General features: G+C 31.9%; 1 protein-coding gene across 3 annotated transcripts in view; it reads right to left on the bottom strand.

Annotated features, from left to right (window-relative positions):
- Positions 1-15129, bottom strand: part of LOC107442639 (collagen alpha-1(III) chain-like) — a 65009-nt gene extending 49880 nt beyond the window's left edge. For 2 of the 3 annotated variants that reach the window (XM_043053931.2, XM_043053934.2), the window contains exons 1-3: positions 14859-15129; positions 9353-9541; positions 6952-7140 (exon numbers count right to left, since the gene is read on the bottom strand). In XM_043053931.2, coding sequence (XP_042909865.1) covers positions 6952-7140; positions 9353-9541; positions 14859-14934 — 454 coding nt within the window. In that variant the 5' untranslated portion in view covers positions 14935-15129. The remainder of the gene's footprint in view (positions 1-6951; positions 7141-9352; positions 9542-14858) is intronic. The other variant, XM_043053932.2, reaches the window with a different exon arrangement.
- Between the last annotated feature and the right edge of the window lie 308 nt (positions 15130-15437).

The raw sequence follows: 15437 nt of genomic DNA, 5'->3' as shown, positions 1-15437 counted from the left end.
TTTTTTTTTTTTTTTTACATCCACTTACGCTTGCACACTTTTGGATTCAGACTGAGCCATTAACTCCTTCCCTCAGTTAATAATTAATTAACGACTAAGCTGCCCAAGATTACAAGAGGCACTACAACTGTTGAGTATTTATTTTTCCCATCTACATTAATGGTTTTGATACAAATATCCTAATCAATAATAAGTTGGCAACCCAGCAATTCGACAGTTTATTCAACAGATATGTTGTTAACAAGGATATGTTTTACTACCAATTCACTTGTAAATGATCATGCTTGCCTTTTTACAAGGTATGAAAATGTGTTACCTGTACTGGATTTCACGTTCATGCTATTTATAAGTGTGATTCATTCTATTTATAAGTGTATTTAAAATTACTAATTTAGAATTAGTAATTTTCTTTTTGGGAAGTATATAAAAAAAGTGCTTGTGTTTCGCAAACAAATAAAATTTAAGTTTTTTCAAAACAAAACAACAACAAAAAAAAAAAACAAATGAATACATAATTGATGTTTTCTTCACAGATAGTCATATAGAATAATCACACGTATTTGCCTTTTATGTTTCAGTGATAGATTTTCTTTCTGATTTATCTTAGCTACATAATCATATTAATTAAACTACAAACATTTAAGAATGGTTTTCATAATTATTGATTCATAAGCATTTTACATTTGACCTTCAAAATCCACCAATTTTATGATTTTATTATCAAAATTTAAATTTGTCAAAATTTTGTTTTATGGAATTAACTTCTTTTTTTTTTCAAGGTCTTAATGTTATTTCAAATTGCGACAAAATATACTTGCATGATTTACAATGAAAGTGCATTTAATTTTTTTTAAAGTGTGATTATTTGTGATATTTTAATCATACACAAAATACTTATTTCATACAAAATAATTATACAAAATCGCATACAAGTATACAAATCGCATACAAATATCATACAAAATAATCGATATTTTAATCATACAAAATGTCATTTTATTTCTTCATCTGAGATTTGACCTCACCTTGTGATATCCGATTTGAATTATTAAAAAACACAATTCTTGTTGTATAATTATGAACATCTGGATAATTGAACTTTTTCTGGCAGTGAGCTACTTAGTTTTTTTAACTGAAAACATTTGTGTAGCTACATCTTTAATATATATGACTAATTAAAATTTTTATGCTGAACATATGTATGATGTTTTTTAACTTCGTGACTGGAATTTCGTAAAATTTAATGGTAATTTAAAATTTTTGGATTGAGCTTTTACTTTTAAGGGGGTAAGTAAGGATTTTTTTTCCCATTTAAAAGGGGAATATGTGAATTGATCATCATAACGTTTGTTGTTCCAATTGCCTACTGAGCTGTTTTTTTGAACTGAAGCGCCCTCTTGGTTGGTCTCACACACAGGGGGAGAAAGAGAAATATACAGCAAAGAGAAGGAAACCGCCTTCGGAGAGAGAACTACGGTGAATAGTGGTCTATCTCAAAAAGATAGCGTCCATCCTTTAGCGGTTGCTAAAATATCTAAAGTCAACACGCTGAGCCTTAGAGATTTCGCAAAGACAACCAAGATGGCGCTTCAGTTGGAGACAGCTCAGTAGGCAATTAGAACAGCAACCATTGGCTATCGTAACACTCGAATACGCCATCTGGGGGGAGACCAGTTTCCCTTCCCTCTCCACCTCTTTTCAGTTATATAGGAATGTACTACGATATTTTCCCTTTTCTTAATATTTTTCCTTTTTAATTAATAAAAATATTCTTTAAAATTTCCGTGACACTTTTCTTTAAAACTATTTTTAATATAGTTTTTAGTTCCATACAGTTTTCCAAGTTAAAAGATTTTAATCTATGTAAAAATCAAGAGAAAAACTAACGTACTTCCTTCCTCTATGACTCTCCACACGCTAATGGGAAATGCATGTAAAGTGTTGCCATAGGTAGAGAGTTCTGCTCTACGCCACCTGGAGTCCATTTCGATCGATTTACTGACATTTAATTTTAAATGATATCATAAAGATAACCAAAATATTAAGTAAATAAAGGATTATTGATTTTATATCTAAATAAAATTACTGGTTTCAAAAATGCTAAAAAAAATGTCATAACTCTCTGAACTTGTTTACATCTTCCATCAAACACTAGGTTTCCGAGGAAACAGCTGCTCCTGAGTGAGAATGATATACGATAAAGGGCCAACTACACTGATTTTGAATTTCCTTCTGTAACGGAACGTCTTTTCATTTGTTCCTTGTTTCATTGCAAATCCGTTTGTTAAGTCACCTCTTTACACCTGTTCATCTTTTGAATTTCCTTCTGTAACCGAAAATCTTTTCATCTGCCCTTTATTTTATAGGAAACCCGTTTCGTTAAGGGACTTCTTTACATATGTTATCATTTTATGTCGTACTGATTTTTCATTTGCACAGCCCTGCTAGAATCTAGCCCTTCTCGATTTGGACCCTTCTGCTAGCCCTTCTCGATTTGGACCATGTTTTTATATTTGAACAGTTGTTCGATGATCAGTACCCTGGTGGGCAATCAGTATCCCTGGATGCCCCCTGTGGGGGCGGTTTAAGGTACAGCTTATCTATACAGGTACAGCTTATCCCTTACTGAAACTGATGCAATAGCCATACAACCTAAACCACCACCCAAACACCTTAGAAGAATTCTGTTCCAGAACTTAATTACAACCAGGTAATTTCAACTACCATAGCCAGTCTACACACAGGACAGTTTAACCGGTTAACGCCCAGCGTCATATATTTAGGACAGTTCCTTTTTTCAAAGACATTCAATGTGGTGGGAAACTTTTTTCAGTATTTTTATTTATCTGGGTGAATTTTCAGATACCATGATGATTTAGTTATTTCTGATTAGATCTAGAATTATAAGGAGCAAGTACTTTTTGATCTATCAAAGACTTTTTGATTGCTCTTACAGTAGAAAAACCAATTAATTTCGATAATATATTATACCACTTTTTCCATAAAACCTTTTTTTGTATCATTTCAATTTTTAATTTCGGGACAATACGGGTTAAAGAAATGAAAATATTCTCTGATAGACTAAGAAGTTACAATACTTGTTCTTTCTGTCGTGAAGTCGAACTTTCTCCAGACCATATTTTAAATTGTCCTTCTACGCTAGCTAGACAACATAGACCCAAACCCCATCAACTGCTCTGTTCGCCAAAGGTCTTTGTTTGCTTGTTTAGCTATTATTGACGCCTTCAGTGCTATTTAATTCCTCTGCACTACTTGGACGAGACAACAATAATCTCTATTAATAATTTAAAATTTCAGAAAAAAAATTGAGGGTTAGAGTAAACTATGAAATTTCAAATGCTGAAGAATAATAAAATGCAAACAAATAATGAGTGTTAACTGCTGTCATGGAGAAACATAGCGTTGTCCTAATTATAAATTAATCATCACCATTGACATTTCTCCGGCGCGAAATTGTTATCAATGATTGTTTTAAAACTGTTTAAAAATCTCTGTAATCATGAACCTTTTACTCTTTTCGAAAATAAAAAAGAATGAAATATTATTTTTACCAGTTTTTGTTGCTCTTTTTAACATGTATATAAATAATCATTTGAACTTCAGTGGAAAATGAATTGTAAGCTTTTAAAAGTATCAAGACAAGCTTACGCTGTCATTCAAGCTCGAAGACAGTGAAAGCGAAAATTTAAAGGGAGTAAAATATCTGCTGAATTGTACAGTCAGGGAAGGAGGAAACGCCTACCTTCATTCAAATCCTCATTCAGTGTGGTAACGATAATGCCTAAGTAAAACAGTACGCGTCACAAACAGAACTTAATTTTTCTAAAATTTAACGAAATCTACGTACATTAACTGTTTTTTTTTAATTAAGGCGATTTGAAGAAAATTCTAGATATTGTTGCGCCTTTCGGTAAGAATGATTACCACTTGCTGTTCCCAATTCGAATTAGAGTATTGAGAAGTAAAAAGTAGGCGTTACTATCAATAATACCTTTTCCTGAAGTGAACTATCCAGAGTTATGGCTTTAGTTCATAATTCATGGAGCTATCCAGAGTTATAATCTTAATCATTCACAGTTTAAATAAAATGAGAATAACGATACCCAACATTATAAATGATATTATGTATGTTGAGTATTTATAAACACACACACGCATATATATATANAATTTTCAGCTAGTTTACCGTTTGTATAGACTTCTGTATCCCAACAAGAACATTTTTTCAAACAGTTGTCATCACAGGTACAAGGTAAAGGCACACTCTCAAATTCTTCTGTACAGGAATCACTTGTTAATACACAAGAAGAAGTGTACTATAAAAAAAAAATTTATTTTATATATATATATATATATTGTATATATATATATTTACTGGCGGGCACTTGGGGATTGTCCTATTGGCCACAGGAATGCAAGAACTGCTACTCTCTTCTCGTTACCCAGTGGGCACCTGTGGCGAAGCCACGGCGGTGGAGCAGCGTCGCCCACGTCACACGACCACAAACCTGTTTATAGGGCGGGTCACATTCACACAAAGGAGAAAGGACATTGAACACAGAGAGAGAAAGAAACATCCATGCCCTGAGCAGGATTCGAACCCGCGGCAAATTACTCCGCAGTCAGACACGCTAACCACTCGGCCACCTGGTCGGCGTATTTATATCTATATATATGTATGTATATTTTTTTGTTTTCGTTTTCAGGTCTAAATTATGATCTGTGGATATGAATGGGTTCGCCCTATAAAACGGGAGTGGCAGAAGTCGAATTCTCGGCCGTAGATGACGCCACTGGAAAAATTATAGATGCCTTAATAGCCAACGACAACAATTATATTTTCTTACCCACCTGCACACATACATTTATAGATATAATCCGAAAGCTCTAATTAATAATTAATTGAAAACTGAGCAACTCAACAGTATCAGAAGAAACATTGTCTGTTGCGTATGTTTATATATATATATATATATGTGTGTAAATGCCTTGGTTACCATTAATAAAGTCAATCAAGACATTTAATGATTATGCTTATTCTTTAATAATAATATGAGTCACACAGACTCTTAAACAATTAAGATCGAACCACACAGGTTCCAATTTCACACAGAAACATATTTCAATTAACTAATATCACTTAGAGTCTTAACCACTAAAATATCAACTGACTCTCTTCATTTACATCAAGAAAGTTCTATGCCTTTCGTTCAGATGAGCGACGTCTGGCGGGATAACATAGAGGTTGTTGTCTCGCTTATTACATATATATATATATATATATCCACTTATGCTTGCAATGGATTCAGACTGAGCCCTGAACTCCCTCACTCAGTTAATAATTAATTAACAACTAAGCTGCCCAAGATTATAAGAGGCACTACAACAGTTGAATATTTATTTTTTTCCATCTACATTTATGGTTTTAATACAAATTCCCTAACGTGTTGGCAACCGAGCAATTCAACCGTATTAGAGGCACTATTGGTGTTCAGAGTTTATTTTTTCAACCACGTGTATACACTTACGGGTTCAGATTTACCTTCTCACCCAATTAATTATTAACTACTGAACTACCCAATATTTTGTTAAAACTTAAACACAAACATTCGGAATGCCTTGTATGGATGAAGCACCTTCTGTCTGAGCTGAATTAAAATTTTAATGAATAATTAAAGTTCTTATAACAAAATGCAAAGATGCCAACTGCTCCGGACAAGACAAAATAATTAAAAAAACGGTAAAGAACTACAAAGTAAATTTTGCAAATATTTGACTATTTTTGCTTGCTTTTTAAAAGGTATGGCTTGACTTAAGTATTGAAAAGTGGTGAATTATCTAAGCCTACAAATTATTTAGAAATAGTGGTGGATGAAAATCTACTGAATCAAATTTATTACATCAAGAATCACAGTTGACAAACTACCACTGTAAAATATATATTTGCTGTCCGGAGCAAGTTGGCATCTCTGCAAAATGCATACCCTCCAACTTATGAGGATTTTGAAAATAATTCTTTCTAATGGTAGCGAACCAAAGTAGAAATTTTTAAAGCAAATGGATCTCTCATAAAACTTTTATCAGAACTTAAGAATCTAGCCATATGGCCTGCACTTTTATAAGTAATAGTGGACAAGTTACGCTAAAATTAATTTTTTTTAAATATTAAGACATTAATTTTGCTACCGTCTGAAAAGAAGATTTCTGAAACTACGGAAATTCCGTAGCAGTTGGAGGGTATGCATTTACATACCTGCCAACATGTACAGCCGTTGAGAAATAATTTTCTTAATACAGNATAGATAGATAGATAGATAGATAGATAGATAGATAGATAGATAGATAGATAGATATAGATAGATATATATTCTTATGCTTGCAATGGATTCAGACTGAGCCCTTAACTCCCTCACTCAGTTAATAATTAATTAACAACTAAGCTGCCCAAGATTATAAGAGGCACTACAACAGTTGAATATTTATTTTTTTCCATCTACATTGATGGTTTTAATACAAATTCCCTAACATGTTGGCAACCGAGCAATTCAACCGTATTAGAGGCACTATTGGTTTTCAGAGTTCATTTTTTCAACCACGTGTATACACTTAAGGGTTCAGACTTACCTTTTCACCCAATTAATTATTAACTACTGAACTACCCAATATTTTGTTAAACTTAAACACAAACATTCGGAATGCCTTGCATGGACGAAGCACCTTCTATCTGAGCTGAATTGAAATTTTAATGAATAATTAAAGTACTTATAACAAAATGTAACATTCAAAATTCAATTTGATAAAACTATCAAAAATAATGATAGTAAGAAATAATTTATTTTCCTGAAATAAAAATAAGAAAAGCAATATCTAACATTTCTGCCAACGTAACGTTTGGCAATTTCATCGCTTAATATTTATTTATTTACGTACCTGCACATACGGGACAACATTTTCCAACAGGAATGCGTTTTTGACTTTCACACTCCATCTCAGGACAAACCTCTTTTTCACAGCCGATCCTTCTACGGCGACATTTACATGTCGTACACGGATCGGGATTCCATTCTTCGCCGTGCTTAAATAACTCTCCGTTACGGTTACAAGATCTATCATCATAACCTGTTTCATATGAAAAAAGAGAAGATTAAATTTGGATTCAAACTTATAACATTCATTTTAAAAACTATATGAATTCTGGGTGCGGAGTACCTAGCCAAGGTTGTACTTGCTCCTTAATCGAAATATTATTAGATTGCAGGGAGATGTTAAAAACACTTTACTATTCAAAAATATTAAAACATTTAAAAAAAGTGTGCCGATCAGAAAATATAAACCAATATCTTTTTAAAAAGCAGCATACTGTAAGTAACACAGAAATGCACTGCTAGGAACAATTCATCCCTAAATTAATCATTAATTTTGAATTTAAAGTTATGCACTTGTAAAAAAATGTTTGGGTGAGGCAGGAATGCCACAGGGAAGTATCCCTAGGGCCCAAACTATTTATATTATTTACGAATGTTTTTTCTGTGAACAGACAGAATTTTAACAGTATAACTGTATAATGCTGATGACACAGGGATTGTTGCGCGGTCCAAAAAAAAAACAGACCATTACCCGACAAAAACTCCTGGAAAGGCTGAATGAAATTGAGACTTAGTGCCTAGGCAGGAAGTTTAACCCCTTGGGGGACGGGTGATTCAGAAAAGCATTGGTACAAAATCAGAATCAGGATGTAATTAAATAAAAACGGTAACTTAAATGCAGTCGTTGCTAATTTGACAGACTTACTTTGCTTAATTATTGCTAGTTAGGCAGACTTATTAGACTATTGTTAGTGGACAGACTTACGCACCTTAATTATTGTTAGTTTAATCATATAATCAATGTTAGTTCAAAGTATAACTAAATGGTTTTATTTTGAACAAAGTAATGGTGAATTAAATAAATCAAATAATTACAATTAGAATTACTAAAGAATTACTTTGATTACCAGTTTTATCTTTTTATCCTGGTTGATAGGGTTTTATGCTGGCACGTATTTGTGACAGTCGGCGCGAAAGGGTTAAAGTTAATGGAGAAAAATCTCAACTTCTAATTACCCAACATAAAAGAAAAGTCTTTCTCCCAAAGAACAAAATTATTCTCTTTAAAGAAACTATTTCTATTGTCAAGAAGGCAAAATATCTTGGTCTGGTTATTAACAGCAAATTCAATTAGAAAGATCATATAAAATAAATTATCAATGAGCCACAAGCAGCCTGTCACATATTACAAATTCTTCTCCAAAACTCTAAAGTAGAATTGAGATTTAAACGCTTACTCTAAATTTCAATAAATCGTCCTTACGCATCCCCAACCTTTTCCCCATCACTCCTAGAGTAACTCAAAAGATACTCAATAAAATACTCCAAAAAATAACACAACAAGATGGTTTATCCAAAATAAGAACATGCATCGAGATCTCAATGTTGATTTTTTTAGACCATCCTATTACAAAGCTTAAATGCCAATTTTTAAAAAAGCAACAAATTGTAATACCGCAGGATTTAATGAAATTTTTACTTTTGAAAACCTGAAAGTAGGCAGAAACCGCACGCCAATGGCTGCATATTTTTGTAGCGACGCATCTTTATGTGGAATACAAAATATTTAATATTTTCACTCCAATTTGGTTTCCAGTTACCAGAAAGTACCAGTTTAAAGTCAAAACTCTATAATGGGATGGGAAAAGGGCCCAGGAGCCTAAATAAATTTTGTTGATGACAATGATGAAATGTTTATGAAGGTTACTGTCTTTGAGAAACTTCCTTCATTTCGAAGTTTTTAGAATCAGTTGCTATTTATTGATTGCTTAGTATACTTTCAAAATTTGAAAACTTTGCCCGCGAGGTTATTCAAGTTCAATCAAATTCCCTGTATGAGAGAGCATGAATCTAAATTTGTACTTTTCTTCTTATTTTTCAATATAAACAAATGAACATCAGTAAGAAATGTGTTTCTGCGTTGAAAATTTTACTACAGCCTTTTTTTTCCTCGCAGTTTTACTATCATTAAATTTGAGTTTCAACTTATACGTTTGCAATAAAATAATTTTTAAAAAAAATTTAAAACAGTAATTTTTCTGCAGTTCTGTAAGTAAAAATGCGACAAGTAGAGATAAAATAATCTGTAGGATTTGTAAAATTAAAAAATAAAATAATTTGTGTAACTTTTGAGAATCGAGTTGACATAGTGTCAATTCATTTTCCAGATATGCTAATTTTATATAAAGTTCATCTTAAAATGTGTCGAAATAATTATATTTAAACTTTTCATAGAAGATACCTACCTATACATGTAGCACAGCATTTTCCAATGGGAACGTATTTCTGAGTTTTGCATTTTATTTCGGGACAGTCTTCAACGTCACATACGATGGTCTTACGGCGGCATTTGCATACTCTGCATGGATGGGGATTCCATTCTTCGCCATGCTTATAATTTTCTCCATTATAATCACAAGATCTATCAACACGGCCTGATTCATAAAAAGAAAAATATCAAATTAAAAGTTCATGTACCATAAAATTTTTAATAGCAAGCAGAAGGAATTGAACTACTTCTATTTAAATATATAACAGCGCGTCTCTTGAGAACGAAAGGCGACTGCTACATTCTGCAGAAAAGTAAGCCACGGTCTGGAAATGTTTAAAAAATATTGACGGTTAATTTATGAGGTTATCATATATTTTATAGGCTTTAATTTCATGACAATTTCAGGAATTTAGCTGTAAGAGAGGAATTAAATTTACAAATATTTTATTTCATCGATCTTTTCTTACCAGTTTTTTCATTTTTCTGAAGAGTGACTACCTTCGTAGAGCAGAAATATGCTAAGTCTAATGTCTTGAAGAGAACTCTAGCAAAATATAATGCCTCGAAGAAGAAACTATGAAACCTAGTGCATAAATGTCAACTACTAGCAAAATTTTTTATATATTCGGTAAATTTTGCCTACCTTTTAACAGTAGATAAAAATCTACTAAATTGAATTTATTAAACCAAGAATTACAATTAATAAATACCACTTTGAAATATTTATTCGCTGTCTGGAGCAATTTGGTATCTCTGTGCAAATAAATAAAACTATTTTTGTGTTTTCTATATAGCATTAATTTCTTCAAACCATTTTAGTAATGATAATAACATAAAAATTTACTAGAATTACGTGTTTCTAATAATTCTACCGGTGACCCCCATGCCATTAAACGTGTTAAAGAAAGAAAGAAATCTAATGTCTTGAAAAGAGAGCCGAGAAATCTAATGTCATGAAACTGGAACGAAGAAATCTAATGTCTTGAAGAAAGAATGCAGAATTCCAATGACTTGAAGCGAGAACGAAGAAATATAGTATGTTAAAGAAACAACGAAGAAAAACAATGTTTTGAAGAGGCGACTGAGCTAATTTAATGCTTTGAAGGATAACGAGGAAATCTAATGTCTTGAAGACTGAATGCAGAATTCCAATGACTTGAAGCGAGAACGAAGAAATATAGTATGTTAAAGAAACAACGAAGAAAAACAATGTTTTGAAGAGGNTCACTGGGTGCGAGGCCCGCCCCAGTCGAAAGAGGAAAACGACCAAGGACACGCCTACTTCTACAGTCCACAGACTTGTTAGCCTCATCAGTGAACTTAAAGACTTGCTGAAGGACCAAGACGTGCTGCATCTTCTCACAACTTTAATCCAGGGGAATTCCCCATACAACTGATGTACTACTGAATCAACTCATGCCTCACCTCATCATGGATTTATTATCTGATCCTAACTTAGAACTTTGAATTGTATATGACCTCTAGACTAAATGCCAAAACAGTATAGATGAATCGGTTAGAAGCGCTTCGCGCTTAACACCGAGATTCCACTCATATCAATCAATCAAACCAAGATAAAATAGATATTGTTGAATAGTTTAAAAAAAGAATAAGTAAACTCCTCACTAAAACCAGCAATAACTGAATTGGTTTTACTACCAGTCTTTTCTCTTTTCCGTCTTGCTTTCACCCCTGCTTGAGAACGAAAGGTGACAGCTACATTCTGCAGAAAAGTAAGCCACGGTCTGGAAATGCTTAAAAAATATTGACGGTTAATTTATGAGGTTATCATATATTTTATAAGCTTTAATTTCAGGAATTCAGCTGTAAAAGAGGAATTAAATTTAAAAATATTTTATTTCATAGATCCTTTCTTACCAGTTTTTACATTTTTCTGAAGAGTGACTACCCTGGTAGAGCAGAAATACGCTAAATCTAAAGTCTTGAAGAGAACACTACTAAAAAAATATGATGCCTTGAAGAAGGAACGATGAAATCCAAAGTCTTGAAAAGAGAACGGAAAAATATCATGCAGCGATGCCAACTGCTCCGGATTAGACAAACTATTAAATAGAGCAGCGATGGCTCAGGTGATAGAGCGTTTGCCTTCCAATGACGTTAACCGGGTTCAAATCCCAGCGATTGGTGGTCGATACGAATTCCCCATCCAGCTTACACCGACCACAGTGCTGACGTGAAATATCCTCAGTGGTAGACGGATCATGGGTTAAAGCCCCCTTTCCGTCAGGCTAACCATGGGAGGTTTTCGTGTTCTTCCTCTCCATGTAATTCAAATACAAGTTAGTTCCATCAAATAGTCCTCCACGAAGGCAGATTTCTCCCTATATTTGATCCAGGAGCTCCCTTGTCTTCTGGGTTGGGTTCAAAATTACAAGGCTACGTAGTTGAACATTAGTAGTCGTAAACCCGAAAATTGGGTCTAGTATCTTAAAGAAGGAAAGGAAAAAAAAACAATGTTTTGAAGAGAAAGCTGAAGAAAAAAATATAATGTTTTGAAAAATGAACGAGGAATTCTAATGTCTTGAAGACAGAATGTAGAAATTTAATGTATGAAATAGGGACGAAAAATCTACTATCTTAAGGAACGAACGGAAAAATCCAGCATCTTAAAGAAGGAAGAGATCTAATGTCTCGAAAATTTAAAAGTGAACTCGCTTCATTAATATGCTATTGCGTCGTTTAGTTTACTAAATACAATCTGATCTAGCTGAGAGATAAAATGTAATTCTCCATGTTGCTTTTCTAATTTCAACAGAGCTCCGGAATGGAAAACCTCTACTCTAGAAGACGATTCTCCAGATTTTGAAGAGGAATTTACCTTCTTTAAATGTAGGAAAATATTAAACAAAAATACTGAAAAATTCCAACGTCGAATTAGTTACAATCAAGAGATTTCAAGAACTCGTTACAGGGGGCCCAATGAAAAATTCAAAATTGTTGCCTTACTTTTCTCAAAATTGATGACAATTTTTGAAAGATCTGTTAAAACTCTGTTTCAATACAGTTGTAAAATATTTAATCCTAAGAGTGTAAATTTTTAAGGAATGTTAATGGGAAACACATTTTTTTGTTCCTTCAAAATAAATTAAAAAAATTTAATGAAATAATTATGATACCCAAATTCGTCATTGCTATCATCATTTATACTGTACTTCTTTTTTATCACAGATCGTTATTCACTTTTGAAATCTCCTAGGTTGTGTGGTTGGTCCACTATCAACCACTTGAAAATATTTTCTCCGCAAATCGCAAGTGTAGGAGAAAATATTTAAGCGAGCTTACTTCTTTTGCTTTTCCAGGTTAAAAATTAATCATGGAAAATACATGCTACCAGTTCTTATCGTATTGATAAAACTTTTGGGTACAATATTCTTGGGACAATATTCTCAGATAGTGCTGAAAAGCGTTACTTTTTTGAAAAACAAAAATATATCTATGCAAGCTATAAGTTAGCTCTGAGTATTGTGCTCATGGAGGTAAGAATGAGAAAAGTCGGTAAGCGTCTCGCAGGAGAGCATTCCTCATTGAGACCACCATATTGATTTGTCGCAAATCTAGCGCCAAAGGCATCTTCAGCTATTATACTTGAAAGACTTATTTTTACTCGTAATCTTACCACTTTAATGAACATGAATTGTGATAAAATAAATTACAATTAATAATTTCAATCTTAGTTTGATAATATGATATCACGGTTGATAACTATTTAATATAGTTAATTAGAGATTAAATAGACTAAATTATTATTAAATAAATCTTATAGCTGAACAACTAGTTCATCAATTTTTAACAAAAAATTTTATTTTCATGAGGCAGTGGATTTATAATTTCATATTTTTTTTAGTTTTACACTAAAGGCAATACAAGAAAAGTAATTTGTGATATTGTTTTAATAAATTTTCTCAGTTTTTAAAATATGTAATTAAGTTTTAGGACTTCTCAATTGTTTTTTTATAATCATAATGGCATAATGTTTTGACAGATAATTGTTTTGTGAAGTTCTTGGATTTATATATTTTTTTAATGTTTTTTATTGTATATTTTGTGAAGATAATTGGTTTCGTTAAGTTTAACTCATTATTAAAATCAATGCAATTTAAATTGATGTTTAAATTTAAATCGCACTGTGTTTAAAATATAGAGTTTCAAAATTCATATCCAAAAATATAAAGTTGATAAATTAGTAGTTATGTTTTAAGGAAACTCTAAAAAAATCACTCTATCGCGAAGGTGAGCTGTTTTTATCATTCCAACTAAAAGAGATTATTTTATACCCTAATATATAATATAATGAACTATATTTATGGCATTAAAACGGGAAAAAATATGATCCTGAAACTCTGAAATTAAATTTCAGCATAACTTCTTAATTATTAAATCGTTCTCTTTATAGAATTTTGCTTAACCCTTTAATGGGCCACTTATTTCTAGTAAAGGCAAATTAAAGTATTTTTGGAATTGAAATTGTTTTAAGAATAGTAATTGATATTAGAAAAAAAACTCATTTTAGTTCATAAAATTGCCATTTTTTTGGTGGTAAATATATTTAACACGACCTATTAGGAACTTATTGGCGTTTATTTTTCTTTATTTATAAAATAAATTTTAAAAATGCTACAAACTTCAAAAGGAATTATATATTTTATAACTTTTATACGTCTTTTAATACGTTTTTAATAACTTTTTTACAAAGGGTTACCAATTTTATTCAAACGCACTTCAACAAATCTGAAGTTATTAACAAATGGAAACCTAAAAGTGGTAAAAAAGTGGTGGTAAGTATACTTCCCACGGTCTTCGAAAGGGTTAAAAACTCACTCAGTAGTTTGTTTTTTTATGTTCTAAATGCAGTTTAACTCCCTAACAATGGCATATGCATTTAACCAGAAATTTATCAAATGAAAGTTATGAAAAATAAATGCAGAAAGCCACTGAAAAATGTTTTCCACTAAAAACACGAAGAAAAAAAAAGATTATGAAAAGACAACGGAGATTATCTAACAATGTGAAATATTTTCGACTAAAAATTTATAAAAAGGAAACGAAGAATATCAAACATTTTGAATTATTTTCAACCAAACCTTATAAAAAAAGGTTATGAAAATAAAATAAAAAATATCACCAACTGTAAAATATTTTCCACTCGAAAGGTAAAAAAAGAAAGTTACGAAAAGTAAACAAGGGATATTAATCGCATTCTACATTACTAATTATAAAAAAGAGGGTCATGAGTAGTAAACGAAGCATTTCATTCATAATCTTAGTTTAATTAAATTTTTCATTCTTCATTAATATTTCATGCATGTTAATGTTCATGCATGTAATGCAAGTTTAATGTTCTTCATCACGAAAATAAACGTAAAAAAATATGAAGAGTAAATAAAGAATATCAACAAATAATCAGAATCAAAGAATATCAGCAAATGTCTTAAAGTAGGTAAATAAGAAAAATTCCTCACTTTCATTAAAATTCTGTGAACAGATTACATGAGTGGCAACAAATAGGGTGAACACAGCTATCGAAGATAAACTCATGTTTAGAAAAAACACCCCAGCACTTGTATCTTCATAAACGATACACACATTCCAAAACTTTCAAATGAAGATGGAAGACGACAGTTTTCTGACTGAAGATGAAAGACAACCCAGAACTCTTTTCTTCATAAATAAAGAACGAACATTTAATCTAGTGTACGGGGCATCCATTTCTCGTCCACGCTTCGGACACTTAAATGAGACAGCAGCTTCTGTAAACACAGCCGGGCCCAAGGCCACAAGATAATTAATCAGTCAATAAAAATGCAAACCAACAATTCATTAGCTCGTAAAGATAAATGTTACGAAAAAAACGTCTTCATGTTACTTATAAATTATAACACAAAATAAATTTATGAAATTGTTTTTTTACTATTTTAAGCATGAAAAGTACAAAGCAGAATTTTAATTTTTAAAAATTTAAAGGATTTTTTTTTAGTGTTTTTACCCTAAAACTGTTATCAAGTACTCATTTTACAGGAGAATGTCCTGCAGTGAACTGA

The sequence above is a fragment of the Parasteatoda tepidariorum genome, chromosome 10, assembly GCF_043381705.1.
Source record: "Parasteatoda tepidariorum isolate YZ-2023 chromosome 10, CAS_Ptep_4.0, whole genome shotgun sequence".
In the NCBI taxonomy this organism is placed as follows: domain Eukaryota; kingdom Metazoa; phylum Arthropoda; class Arachnida; order Araneae; family Theridiidae; genus Parasteatoda; species Parasteatoda tepidariorum.
The sequence above is the reverse complement of the archived record's forward strand: the minus strand, read 5'-3'. Positions and strand labels throughout refer to the sequence as shown.